The sequence below is a fragment of the Candidozyma haemuli genome, assembly GCF_002926055.2.
Source record: "Candidozyma haemuli strain B11899 chromosome Unknown C_2014730914, whole genome shotgun sequence".
NCBI classification, from domain to species: domain Eukaryota; kingdom Fungi; phylum Ascomycota; class Pichiomycetes; order Serinales; family Metschnikowiaceae; genus Candidozyma; species Candidozyma haemuli.
In genome coordinates, this window is record NW_020289904.1 from 456,861 (window position 1) to 470,423 (window position 13,563).

The 13,563-nt window shown below is 45.9% G+C and overlaps 6 protein-coding genes across 6 annotated transcripts; 2 read left to right on the forward strand and 4 right to left on the reverse strand. All coding sequences in view use genetic code 12, as the record gives it.

Annotated features, from left to right (window-relative positions):
• Positions 1-142: 142 nt before the first annotated feature.
• ADE17 (bifunctional phosphoribosylaminoimidazolecarboxamide formyltransferase/IMP cyclohydrolase) lies at positions 143-1,912 on the reverse strand (the record flags this gene model as incomplete). The annotated part of the gene is made up of 1 exon (XM_025485540.1): positions 143-1,912. The coding sequence occupies one exon, from the start codon at positions 1,910-1,912 to the stop codon at positions 143-145; it is 1,770 nt and encodes a 589-aa protein (XP_025341005.1).
• An 812-nt stretch (positions 1,913-2,724) lies between these two features.
• Positions 2,725-3,339, reverse strand: RPL15A (60S ribosomal protein eL15; the record flags this gene model as incomplete). Its single annotated transcript, XM_025485541.1, has 1 exon — positions 2,725-3,339. The coding sequence occupies one exon, from the start codon at positions 3,337-3,339 to the stop codon at positions 2,725-2,727; it is 615 nt and encodes a 204-aa protein (XP_025341006.1).
• Positions 3,340-5,970: 2,631 nt separating this feature from the next.
• On the forward strand, positions 5,971-7,038 carry CXQ85_001846 (uncharacterized protein; the record flags this gene model as incomplete). Its single annotated transcript, XM_025485542.1, has 1 exon — positions 5,971-7,038. The coding sequence occupies one exon, from the start codon at positions 5,971-5,973 to the stop codon at positions 7,036-7,038; it is 1,068 nt and encodes a 355-aa protein (XP_025341007.1).
• Positions 7,039-7,113: 75 nt separating this feature from the next.
• Positions 7,114-7,797, reverse strand: CXQ85_001847 (uncharacterized protein; the record flags this gene model as incomplete). Its single annotated transcript, XM_025485543.1, has 1 exon — positions 7,114-7,797. The coding sequence occupies one exon, from the start codon at positions 7,795-7,797 to the stop codon at positions 7,114-7,116; it is 684 nt and encodes a 227-aa protein (XP_025341008.1).
• Positions 7,798-9,494: 1,697 nt separating this feature from the next.
• On the forward strand, positions 9,495-11,408 carry CXQ85_001848 (uncharacterized protein; the record flags this gene model as incomplete). The annotated part of the gene is made up of 1 exon (XM_025485544.1): positions 9,495-11,408. One exon carries the CDS (start codon positions 9,495-9,497, stop codon positions 11,406-11,408), a length of 1,914 nt encoding a protein of 637 aa, XP_025341009.1.
• A 590-nt stretch (positions 11,409-11,998) lies between these two features.
• On the reverse strand, positions 11,999-13,312 carry CXQ85_001849 (uncharacterized protein; the record flags this gene model as incomplete). The annotated part of the gene is made up of 1 exon (XM_025485545.1): positions 11,999-13,312. The coding sequence occupies one exon, from the start codon at positions 13,310-13,312 to the stop codon at positions 11,999-12,001; it is 1,314 nt and encodes a 437-aa protein (XP_025341010.1).
• Positions 13,313-13,563: the final 251 nt, after the last annotated feature.

The window sequence follows — 13,563 nt, forward strand, 5'->3', positions numbered from 1 at the left end:
TGATGTAATTTTTGGTTTTGTTCATATTTGTTATGCCTTAGTGGAGGGCCCTGCCTAGTATACAAACACTGGCTGCGAAATACATTCTCTACTGGGGAATTCTTAATCGTTTAACTTAATATATGGATGCTACTTAAAGGAATTAGTGGTGGAACAAACGAATAGGGTTCTCGACATAAACAATGTCGTAAGAGTCAGCGGCAGAGAAAACAGCCTTGTCCATGACTGATCCAGATGGGGCGGCAATGTACTTGACACCAGATCTGACAGCTCTGTAAACATTGTCTGGGAATGGGAAGAAAGCGTCGGAAGACAAGGCAACGTCGTTCAACTTGCCCAACCATTCGGATCTCTCCTCCTCGGTCAAAGGAGCTGGAAGCTCGGCGAACTTGGATTCGTACTCGCTCTTCTCTGGCTCAGTCTTAGGGATCTGGTTGGAGACGTACAAGTCGATAGCGTTAGACTTTTCTGGTCTCTTGACACCCTTGGCCCACTTGAAGCCCAAGACTCTTGGGTGTTGTCTCAACCACCAGTTGTCAGCCTTGTCACCGGCCAATCTGGTACAGTGAATTCTAGATTGCTGGCCAGCACCCAAACCGATCACCATACCGTTCTTGGCGTAACAGACAGAGTTGGACTGAGTGTACTTCAAGGCGATGGTGGCAACAGTCAAGTCAACGGTACCTTGTTCAGTCAACTCCTTGTTCTTGGAAACGATTTCCTTGAAAGAAGAACCCTTGATGATAGCATCGTTTCTCTTCTGCTGCAAAGTAATGCCATAGACTTGTCTAGACTCAATGGCATCTGGGGTGAAGTTTGGATCAATCTGCAAAATACAGTACTTACCGTTCTTCTTCTTTCTCAAGATCTCCAAAGCCTCGTCAGAGAAACCTGGAGCGATAACACCGTCAGAAACCTCCTTAGAGATGATCTGAGCGGTTGGAAGATCAACGATGTTAGACAAAGCAATCCAGTCACCGAAAGAAGACATTCTGTCGGCACCTCTGGCTCTGGCGTAAGCGTTAGCCAATGGAGACAAGTTCTCAATGTCCTCAACGAAGTAAATCTTCTTCTCAACATCGGTCAATGGCAAACCAACGGCGGCACCAGCTGGAGAAACGTGCTTGAAAGAAGCAGCGGCTGGCAAGTTCAAGGAGGCAGACAACTCCTTGACCAAAGGCCAAGAGTTCAAAGCATCCAACAAGTTGATGTAGCCAGGAGAACCACCCAAAACCTTGAATGGCAAGTCGCCCTGAGGAACGAAAGCCTGGGCTGGCTTCTGGTGAGGGTTGGCACCGTATCTCAATGGCAATTGAGAAACGTTCTCAGAGTATTGCTTTCTGAAGAAGTCAGAGATGGCAACATCATAGTCAGCAGTGTGCTCAAAGGCCTTAAGAGCCAATCTGTTTCTAGTCTCAGAAGAAACCTCGCCAGACTTCAATTCCTCCAAGAAGACGGCGTAGTCGTGAGGGTCAGACAAGATGGTGACTCTGGCGTGGTTCTTAGCAGCAGCTCTCAACAAGGTAACACCACCAATGTCAATCTCCTCAACGGCCTCGTCAACAGTGACAGCAGCCTTGGAGACAGTCTCCTTAAATGGGTACAAGTTGCAGACAACGTAGTCGACCTTCTCAATGCCCTGGGCGGCCAAGTCAGCCTCATCGTTTTCGAGGTTTCTGGCCAAGATACCACCGTGAACAGCAGGGTGCAAAGTCTTAACTCTACCGCCCAACATCTCTGGGGCGTGGGTGATGGAAGAAACGTCTTCGACAGGGAAACCAGCCTCACGAACCAACTTGGCGGTACCGCCAGAGGCTAAGATTCTGACATTGGCGGCAGCCAAGCCCTTAGCCAAGTCCAACAATCCAGTTTTGTCGTAAACCGACAAAATGGCAGTCTTTGAGTGTGCCATGTTTTTAGTCTTTGGGGTGATAAAAAGCGAGTATGAACTTATCTATCAGTGCAACCTGAGCTATGTAGGTTGTCGCAATAATTGATTGGAAGTGGGGGATGCTTTGCAAGGAGATGAAGTGTCCTGGGTGCAAAGTAAAGTGTCCTTTCAAGAAGTGGATGAAGTAGACAAGGGGAAAATACCAATCAAAACTGAATTCAATAAAGCCAAAGACTGTGAAGGAGATCAGGTACCAATTTTTTCAATTGGTTCCACCTCGTTCCCTTATTAGAGGCACGGGTGTTTGTCCCGCGCCATACTTAATTATCTATGGTACGAGTCAGACTATGACTCGGGTTACAGGGTGCCATCGCCAGATATGTAGATTGTTATGATGGTGAATCTGAGAGTTGGTAAAATGAAGAAAATGAGGGATTAGGATAAGAAAGAAACGTTGCTTTGCTAGCTTTTTTTCAGGTTTCATGTTAATTGCTAGTGGCTGCAAGCACCTCCTTTACTTCATATGAATGAGGACGGGGAAACGGAAGAGCACTATGAAAGGCACGTATATGATCGCCTGGACAATGCTTTAAGGAGTTGACGCCCATAGAAACATGGCTTATTTGATAACGTCAAATTCGGTCAAATTTGAGCACTTAAATAAGGTACTCTTGAAGTACGTTTAAATTGAGCTCATCGCTTCAGGTAGTATCTACATAGGAGCAGGCCTATTATCTACAGTTTCCAGATTAAATTCGCATGATGCAATTCATATTTTCATAACCCAATGAGCCACACCAATAAGTGATTCAACAAACCATAAGCTAACGCGCTTAAGATCTGTATCTCCACAAGGACAAAGTGTTGTGCTTCTTCCAAGTGTGACGACGGCCGGCCTTGGTGTTGTTGAACAAGTGACCCTTGGCAATACCTCTGGACTTCTTACCAGCGGCAGTGAGACCTCTAGCTTCTCTGTGCTTGTGGACTGGGTTGACAATCCAGTTGTATCTTGGGTCTCTTCTGATAGCGTTGTGAGATGGATCAACCAAGATAACCTCGTAGTACTTGTAGGTGGAGTCCTGGTTAACCCAGTAAGAGTTCAAGACTCTCAAGTTAGCAGCTCTTCTACCAACTCTCTCCTCAGCGGTGACTCTCAAAGACTTCTGGTACTTGAGCTGAGTAACACCCTGGTTGGTTGGCTTACCGTAAGTAGCACCCTTTGGCACTGGTCTCTTTCTGCCACCTCTTCTGACTCTGATACGGAAGATGACGAAACCCTGCTTGGCCTTGTAACCCAATCTTCTAGCCTTGTCTGGTCTAGATGGTCTGCTGGCTCTGTGGATGACGTTCTTCTGTCTGTATTCCCAACATCTGACTCTCAACAAGAATCTAGCGACATCAGATTGCTTCTTTCTCTGCAATTCTTCCAAGTATTTGTAGGCACCCATTTTAGTTTTACTGGTTGATGGAGTTTGTTAAAGGGTTCGAGAGTTTTTTTTTTTTCACCGAGTCGCACAGAGCATCGTCACAAGCCGGGTAACCCTACCCACTGCGAGTAAATAGTATCACGTGATAGAGGTTTGAGCCCTAATACCTACTTCGCGCGAGAAGTACCATAACAGTGTACACCTAACAAGGACAGTATTACGAGTGTAACCTCGATTAATAATCTTAAAATTTAACAGAGCCACATATGGGCTCCAAAAAATCAGACCACTTCCAAAAACTAAGCCGTGCATCTACGAGAGTGCCCAAAAATTTTCAAGGCACTTAGCGGACCCTCCGAGTTCTCGATGCAGTTGTAGAAACCTCGATCTAGATGTCAAAACCCTTGAAATGACACTTCATGTCGTCGATCATGCAATCATTCGCCTCGTATCAAATAAAGTTAATTTGCTCTTTCTCCTATTTTGATATTGGTTTAGGCGGTATTTTGCTTTTTCTTTGTCATGTACGAAGCGACCCTTGATCTTAATTTACCTTTTCGCCTCAGGCACATTTATAACCTATTGTTTCGCTAAGGTCTAAGAAAGTTTAATTTTTTTTCCGATTTCTTTTTTTACCCTACTGATCCGCCGTATTCGTACCACCTTGGTACGGTCTTTTATCGTAATACTGACCCACTTGAGGGAGGGAGGGGGCTTGAACTTAGGTGAAAAGCTTGAAAACCCATGATAATGCTACTCCAAAGGACGTTCATTGGGTGAAAAGGCCCCCTTTGTTCTGTATTTAAAGTTTGCCGTAATAGAAGCCCAACAAAGAAAACTTCCTAGTGCCTTTCTAGGGCCCCCATCAACCCATACTAATGTATAGCCATAGAGCTATATTCATACAACCCAAATTGTCCAGATATGATCAAAACTGACAACTTTTGGTTGTGAAGTGATATCCTTACACAAAGTAGCCACGTCTTTCTTTCTTAGAAAAAAGGCTGCCATAAGTGGCTTGTGAAAACACCGAAAAAAAAAAAAAAAAAAAAAAATAGAGTTGTTCTGGGCGGAAGGGTGCAGGGCCTGGTGTGTTCCTACATGTGTCGATTTGGGCATGCAAAACTAGGAAAATGGTCAGGATGTGACCAACCCCAATAGTGGCGCTGTGGCTGCAAAAAGACGTAAACGTTATCCCTTCCATAACCTTCGCTTAAGCTACCGTAAATGAACAGGGCGTTGCTCGCTCGCCTGGTGCGGTATACGCATCCTGTCCCTGGGCGAATTCTGTGCATCATGCATGGAAGTTGTGGAAAGCCAGCCCGCTTGCTCAGAAGCATGCACCATGACACTCACGAAGAAAAAAAAAAGCGCTTCCAGCTACTAATAATTCGTGGCATTAAAGCATACGTAATTTTTCCGAACCGAAACACGGCAAAAGATACTCCCACAAGTCATACTCTTTCTTCCCTTTCACACAACATTAGCAGTGAGTGCATTTCTCGTCGTATCCTTATAAGCTTAGATAAGCGACGTGTAGCAGCATCACTTGGTGGGGAGCCGCCCTAATATTACCACACGTTACCGATTCGGTTAATCTGACTGTACTTTTGTACGGGGCAGGCGTTTTGTGACCTCAAGGGTTTTTTTCAACCTATTTCTTTTTCCACTACCTGTTTTTCCGGGGCCCTCACAAATCTAGCACTGTTTACGCCCAGTGCGATACGAAACTTTACTACTTTCTGCATCTTTGCTCTCGCATTCAACGACCGCCCTTCTGCCCCTAAGCGAGTCTCTCCCGCCTCAAAGATGAAACTGGAAGTGGCTGATGAAGCTTTTTTTATTTTTTTTTCTTATTTTGAACTTTTTTTCTCTACTACCTTTTCTTTTCACCACCTCCATTTCTATTTAAATCTTATTTATGCTTACGGGAGACAGAAATGACAATGGACAATTAAGCTTTTTTCCATCTGTATGACCTATACACTATGTAGTGCCTGACTTAGCATACACAAGCGGGCTGAAGCGGGCTGAGCTCCAATAATTTAACCGCCCTACTAGTATTCCTTCTTTTAGTGTACTTCTTTTTTTTCTTCCCTTTCCCCCCAGACCCTTGGTAAAATTTATGTGTGCCTGATGCTGTCAACGTCACGCATATCACCGCCGGCTTTGTTAATTGAGAGCCCCGCCCTGAAACTCGCACACTAAGCACAAAACAAGGAACTGTGCATACGTTGTACATGAATTCATACAAGGGTGCATGAGTCTGACCTGCACGGCTCCAACGATGGCTGTTGGGCTTGCATAGCAAAAGTGACGCCGAAAGACTGTTTCCAATCACTAATCAGACCCCGAGATCTATGCGCTATAGTTGGCGCCTTGCATGTATAAAAAGGGCTTGGGGGTCCCTGCTTTTGAAAAAGCTTTACAATATGTCTTTACTTTGACAATCCAGAAGAGTTGATTTCCAAAACGTGTGATTTGCAACCGCATCTTCAATCAGCTCTCTTTCCTTTCACTAACCTAACTTCTCCAGACGTCTTGACTTACTTCAAAGCACCCGGAGACAGAAACCTGTCCTATGCTTCATCGTCGCAAATCTTCCCTCACAACCAGGACTTGCAAGACCCTAACGTGCATCCTGCTCGGATGATGCCTGGAGAACGTCAACCTAAAAGAGAAAGCTTTTCGGAGCCCTTGAGGTTAGATGATCCTGTCTTTCCTTATTTGCAACAGACGCAAGCAGACTACCCAGAAGCCGCTAACGTTGGTAATGCTCCAGCATTCCCAGGACATCCTCACCAGATGATTCAGCCTGAGAATACCACCTCGGCGAATTGGAACAGACAATATGCGCCGGCTTATCATCAGGGACACCAGCAGCCATTTCAGTACTATCAACAGTCGCCTGATTTTATACCGCCTATGCCTGTTGGCTTCGGTGAAAGGTCAAGCTTTGGTGATAGTAGTAGTTATGGTGATCGAAGCAGTTTTGGAAGAAGCAGCTATGAGAGAAACAGCATAGTAGACGCCGAAGAAGCTGTTCTTGGAAGACCTCAAAAGAGATCAAGTTCCGATGAGATGCTTAGTCAGAACACCGGTGGCAGCCTACGACACATGGGGCATCCAATGCCCATCCATCAACATTCTCGACTATCTTCTAGACCTTCGCCAACTCTGCTGGACAGCTCATTTTCTCGATCACCTGTCCGCCTAGCGACGGAAGAAGCTGGCTTGTTACCGTCCCATGAATCCACGTCGTTCGTTGAGTCCTCCAATATGCTCGGGCTGCAATCCTATCCGGATATGACCACTATGGTCAACTCTGATAGTAACATGTCCGTGCCATTGGTAGAAACCACTTTCGTTGATCCTACCAAATGTACCGTGTGTGGTAAAACCATTTCTAGAGACATGACAAGGCACATGTGGACCCATCAAAGCGAAAAAAGGTTCAAATGTGTCTTCCCTAAGGGCAACTGTCGGCATAAGTCTGGCCTGTTTAACAGGAGGTACGACTTTAAGAAGCATTTACTTAACAAGCATTTCCGCTACGACGATGAGTCCACCAAGAGAGAACATAATCTTCGTGAGAAGCTCTCACAATGGGGCACTTGTCCATGCGGTAAGAGATATTTATCAGGAGACTGGTTGAATAACCATATTCTCACAACAAATGAGAGCCAGAGGTGTCCTCTCATCAAAAAGTCCGAGTTTTAAGCGATACATAGTAAGAGAAAAGACAATGCATTGACATATAAACCCGTTGTAAACCAACATTAACTAGTCATAAGATTATTTGACAGACTTGGCGACTTGGAGAAGCTCTTTGCCGCCTACAATTCTCACTTGGGGCTCTTCACTCGACTGGTCGAGAGACTCTTCAGCCAAGTGTACAGCAGCCTTGGCCACCTCGTTGCCATAGATTGGGTAGAAGACGTTGTTACCAACAAAGGTGTTGTGGAAGAACTTGAAAGTACCAGCGGACAAGTCATTGACGAAACCCTTAGACTTGCCACGGTCTCCCAACAATGGACCAGGACGCAAGATGATGGTGTTTGGGAACTTAAGAGCAATCACATCATCTTCCAAGCGACCCTTGGTCTTCATGTACAAGAATGGAGACAGAGCACTGGCACCTACTGAAGAAATGAGCACAAAGGTCTTCACGCCAGCTTCTTTTGCAGCTTTGGCAACCTCCAAGTTAATATCATGGTCAATTTCCACAAACTTCTGAGCAGAGCCAGCTGCCGCTCTTGTAGTGGCCAATGCCGAGAACAAAACCGAGGCATTGGCGTTGGAGGTGATTTCTGGATACTTTGAGGAGTCCTTCTCCACAATCTTAGTGAGCTTGTCTGAAGTGACATCAAACTCACGGCGAGTCACCGTCGTCAAGCTGGTAAGCTTAGACAGGGCAATAGAAAGCTTGAGAATCTCGTTTCCGCAAAGGCCGGTAGCGCCGTAAATCAATGCCGACATGATGAAACAAATAGGGTGTGGTAGAGTTCAGCTGTGTTAAGGGTTGGGTTTTCGAGGGGGGGAGAGATTTAGTGCGAACTGATAACGTGCGAGGTGGGCCCACCTCCAGGAAAAGCAGGGAGGGTGCCTCGGAGGGGAACAATGCCCATAACTGAAAACCAGTGAAAGAGAATAGGGTCATTAGGGCCTGGTTCCAGACCACCAAAAAGAGAAAAACATGCCATTTCCAGTTTTGTGAGCCAGGATGGAGTTAACCGTATACTTGTTAATTTTGTTTAAGCACTGGAGCGTTGAATTGAGGCGTTACCGTAAATGTGACACCCAGCATGAAAAAAAAAATAGAAAGAAAAAAAAAAAGGGTTGGAACGGCTCCATAGATTTAAATCAACGTACCAAGGGCAATTCATTCGTTAAAAAGACTATCCCCTTTTTTTGTGGAGTTATCCAAATGGGCATTTCTGAAACCTTGTTGCAACTGTTTTCTGCCATTGTGTAGCCAATTGTGTTTTTGTATACTTCCAGTTGTTCACCACTTGTTCTCGTCTATGCTGGTTATACATTAGACCGCGCGGCCCTGTCAAGAAAAAAATTATATATATAACTCGCAAGAGAAGCCGAGGATAGTTTGCTTATCGACCTGTAAATGGATTGAAATTTTTTGTCTGAGAAATTAAAAAAAAAAATCGACTTAACACGTTACACCTATCACAGCTCGTGTTTTACTGCAACTTCTCGTGTCCCCACTTGTGTGGCGCTGCTCAGCGGTTAACCCTTGGTGCTTTCTTTTTTTTTGTTTCCTTTGTGGCCTGGCCAGCACTGAACCCTTGCGCACTGTTCAAGTACAATTTCCGATCCATCACGCTGAGGGACAGATCCACCAATGGAAGATAGAAGGTGGTAGATTTCTCCGAAAACAAAAGAAAATTCTATAGACATCCTCCCCTCCATTGCCTCCCCAACCCTAGCCTAATATCACCTCTCCCTTACTGGCTCTTTGCTCTTGCTCGTCCCCTTACTTCTACCCTGCTCTGTAACAGGTGCTAACCTCAGCCTGGGTTTCCATGCATGCGGCCCGTAAATTGAAAACGCCCCGCCCAAGACGGTAAATTTATCCGCTTGACCCAGCCGCTTATTCTGGTAGAGACAGGTTGTGGTTATGGTCTGGTGAAGGTTGAAAAATGTCTCTTTTTTTTTCGGTCCACCAATCTTGCATTCTCCAACATTCCACTCGCTTAGCTTTTTTTCTTCGATTGTTTTCTGACTCTCTTGGCTTTGTTTGCTTTCGGGGTTTCCCGCCACGTGACGCCAGGGTGCGCTTAGTATCACCGAGCATTTTCCTGACAGGTCGAATTTTGTGGAAGCAACTCATCTTCTTTTGGTCGGTACAGGTCAGTCTACTATAGCCGCCGAGGACTAGCCTGGAAAAGTTACCCTGCAAATTTCCCCCCGAACTTCTCACGCTTTTTTCGGCTTCGCCCCACCACAGACATACATATCCCTATTTACCGCTTACAGCTGACGCTTTTGGAATACGGGCCCCATCCCTCATTTGTGTCCATTCTCGGCCTCCACCTATTTATCATCCTGGCTTCCCACCCTTGCAACCCAGAGCTTCTGATTCTTAGTTAGTGCGAAAGTTTCTCACCTACTATCTACATCCGGAGCTACAAACCTTATATACCTGCCGGGCTTTTCTCATGTCTCAAGTTAAGCAGGCCTACTACACTCAGCTTCAACCGCTTCCTGCCATGGATCTGGAATACAACGACCACCTCCACTACAACCCGTTGAATTTGCTGCATTTTCAACTGGGGCCAATTTCGGCCCCCGCCGCCCCTTCTTCCGGCGACGATTATTTCACTTTCGTGGTGCCTCACAATGACAATCTAGTTGCTGGTGACTATACCTTGTCTTCTCAACATGAGCATACCGATGCTGGTTCACTGTACGCTCAACAGAATCTGCAGCTTCGCTTCAATCAATGGAAGCCACAGCCGGGGAGTTCTACCCCCAAACGTGGTGGCCATTTCGGAAGTAGACAGAGAACCTTCTCCGACAAGAAGGCTCGCTCAAAATCAAGACTTTCCAACGCCATCACCCACGAAGCTGAAGACTCAAGAGTTATCAGTGACCTGCCTCCCATTTTGGCTCCATCCTCGGAAGCTTCCAACCGGAAACCCGACTTTGCCAAGAGCAACGGAACTTCATCGCTCAAGAAGAAGAACCCTGGCTTCCACATTGCGCTAGATAACTTACAAGGCCCAAATGTGGTCGCTCGCATGAAAGACCAGAACCTTGTCAGTTCTGTTGGCTCTGAATCTAGGCTTGATTTGCCTCATCAAAGCATGAAGATCTCCGACCCCGATGTTCTCTTCCATCAAAACGGTGTTGAGTGGGATAGTGGACAAGAGAATGTCACCCCTCTAATGAACCCTCCTAACACCAGTGACTTGGGCTATTTTGGCTCTTACGACGGTCAGTTAGCTGACCATGACGCTAGTTTCAACGTCTCGGATGGCGGTATGCCCGCAGGCTACCTTTCTCTTCCGAAGGACGTCGAACGCTCCAGTGTTGCTAGAAGTGACGATAACAGCACTGATTTTGACGATTTTGCAAACGTTAACTTTGACAGTTTTGTCCCTGTACCTGAGTCTTTTGAAGAGTACAATCATAGCATTCCTAATTTTGAGAACAATTACCTTGAGAACTCGTTTGGGCACAACGTGGGCCATCACCACACTCAACATCATGCTCATGTTGACCATGCTGCCAATCATCAGTACGATCATCATGAGTATCCAACTCACACCCATTCTCATTCTCAGCACCTACCTCACACTCACGTCCAACAACATCAGCCACTTGCTAACCATCATCCTCACCAACATCTGCATCAACACCAGCATCCGCACCAGCATACCCATGAGTATGCACACGCTTCCCACAACCATAGCCAACAAGATCTCCACAGTGGTATAGCAACTAATCAAAGTCATACTCATATGGTGCCTATGAGCTATCGCGAGCAGTTTGGACAGACGAATGACTCCCCAACCCCTACTACGCACAGTCTATTCGTCAATCGTCCTGTTTTAGAAAGGTCGCAATCCGCACAGAGTGCAATTACTCCAGTTGTCAAGACTGAAGTGAAGAAGAAGAAGAAGTCTAGCAGGGTTGTGATCTGCCCTATCTGCGATAAGCATATCAGCAGAGATTTTACCAGACATTCAAGAATCCATAATGAGATTGGTCGTTTCCAATGCGTCTTTCCCAGAAGTACTTGCTCGCACAAATCAGGTAAGTTCAACAGACCTTACGACTACAAAAAGCACTTGCTTAACGTTCATTTCACATTCGATGATCCTAAGGCTCGTTTAGCGCCTAATTTAAAGGAGAAGCTCTTAGTCCGTGGTCATTGTAATTCCTGTGGCCAACATTTCACAGGAAATGACTGGCTTGATGAGCATGTTCTTAACACAGACCGGAGCAAGCGTTGCCCCAAACTACAAGTTGATTCTGAATTCGATGAAGGAGACTTCCATTCAGGGGAGAACGGCGAGGACGACCAAGCCAACATGGCTGATTTCCTCAAAGAAGACTACCTGGAGTGAAGTTTGCTCCATCACACTCGTGCTTTGGAGTATGTCTTACGTTGTTACGATCATCCCTTTCAATTCTATTATTTTATTTTATTATATCGTTTGTCCACGATACAATATTCTTGGGTAGCGAATAATATACGTGCTTTTGTTAACAAAAGCCATCCTCACCAAACATCACTCATTGTATCACATTCGTAAATCTTGAGGTCTGTTCAGTCGGCGCTTACTGAGGTCTAGCTATGAGGTCTAGCCATGAATGGGAAGGTTGCTTTGTCCTTTCATCCTACCCCAGTCTAAGTGTCACTCTACCCCTATATCTCAGCTGAATACCCAAAACAGAACCACTCCCGTCTTTGCTGCGACGGATCACCAGTTTGGGAACTTGGGCGTTGGATTGCATCTCAGCTGTCAAGTGTCTCATGTATGAAGAGATATAGGCACATCAACGCCCTAAAGTACTTAAAGAGTTATGCGAGGTCTGTGTTTTCAACTATATAATATGTGAATGCATCTGCTTTTGCCTGTGCTGCAGTTGTGTTGAATGATATCGACATGTGGTTGTTTCAAACGAGGCTGTTGTCTAATTGTACTTCCACCGTCTATGGATTGAGTTGTCTGTACTGATTCTCCCAGAAGTCTCTTCCTCGTATGAACCAGTCTGGCAATTTGTGCTCTGGAGGAAGATGAAGCTTTATTGGTTCAACAAATGAAGACAGTGCAACAATACGAGGTTTGTAATACTGATAACCGTAGAGCTCTTTCGTTCTAGCAAGCTCCTCCGGTCCTCCGGATCTCTCCCTCTCTAGCCTATACTGACGAAGGCTGCTCTCGAAGGACGACCTGCGTCCTGGAGACTTTGACTGATCATTGAAACTAGGTCTGCGGAACCTCAAGTTTCCGGGGCGAGAGTGCCTAGTATCCATTGACAGTTTTCGGCGGTGCGCTGCTAGATTGATATTGTCACCGCTGAAACTGTTATTCCGGCTCCCGGTACTACCAGGAAATGATTTGTCAAGTTGTAAATGGGGGATACGATGCTCAGGTGGTGTTCCAGGAGAGGCAGACACGGAACCCTGATCGTCGTTTTTCCGTTGTTCCACAAGCTTGAGCAAATTAGCGGGAATTTGAGGCGACGCCAGAAGGAGGTCGTCGTCCATATCGTCTTCATAATCATCTGCAGACACATCCTCGTCTTCATTAGTTACGTTTCCGTCATCAACAGAATATCTCAGACGACGATGGGATCCACTAGAAGCCACAGAGGGAGCCTTTGGCTCTGGTTGTTCCAGGCTTTTCTCTCTTTTATTCCTCAACCACTGGTCCACTTCAAACGGAACCAACTCAATTTCTAGTAGCTCCAAAAAGTTTTCTGCGTTATAATTGTTTTTGCTGGAGTTACCAGTGTAAATGCGGTACTCGTTGACGATGGAGTTGAAGTTCCACTTTTGGATGCGTCGAAGAATTCCAACGAGAGTCAGCGACAGGTCCACCACCAATACGTTATGACGATTCTTGTTGAAAATTATTTCGAAAGCTCCTTCGATGAGTCCAGGTTCAATGAGCATCCACAGGTTGTTTTCCTTACTTCCTCCATTTCCATTTCCTCTATCCAATTGGATCACTTCTATTTCGCCTTGTCCTGCTGACAGCTGCGATCCACCAGCCTTATCAATCCTTTCATTATCTTTCGTGTAATTCCCATGATTGGATATCTTAAGACCACCAAGCTTAAACAACTTGACCTCGTTCTCTTCCAAGAAAGCCTTGAGATTTCGAGGTGGTTTGGCCGCGTCAAGTAACACGATCGAATTGAGCTGCAATGTAGCCAAAAACGGTGTGTGGTCAGCCTCGAGTTTCAGGCATCGATAAACACCCGGCTCTATTAAGCCAAAGTTATCTGGAGGCACAAGCATGTGGTTCAACTAAGGTGAGAGGCTGATCTGCTAAAGTGAGTCTGGCGGCACGTGACTCGTAACGGGATTTTCCAAACGCTTCCCATTGAACCCCCAGTGCCATGGACCAACAGCCAACAAAACCAAAAAGTGTTGAGCACATAAAAAGGAGCAAATTAGCTTTCCCTATCGTACCAGTATTCCGTTTGTGCGTGCCGCGTATATGTTGCCCAAGAATCGCCGGTAACCGGCAATGGCCCTAGCGCACCCTT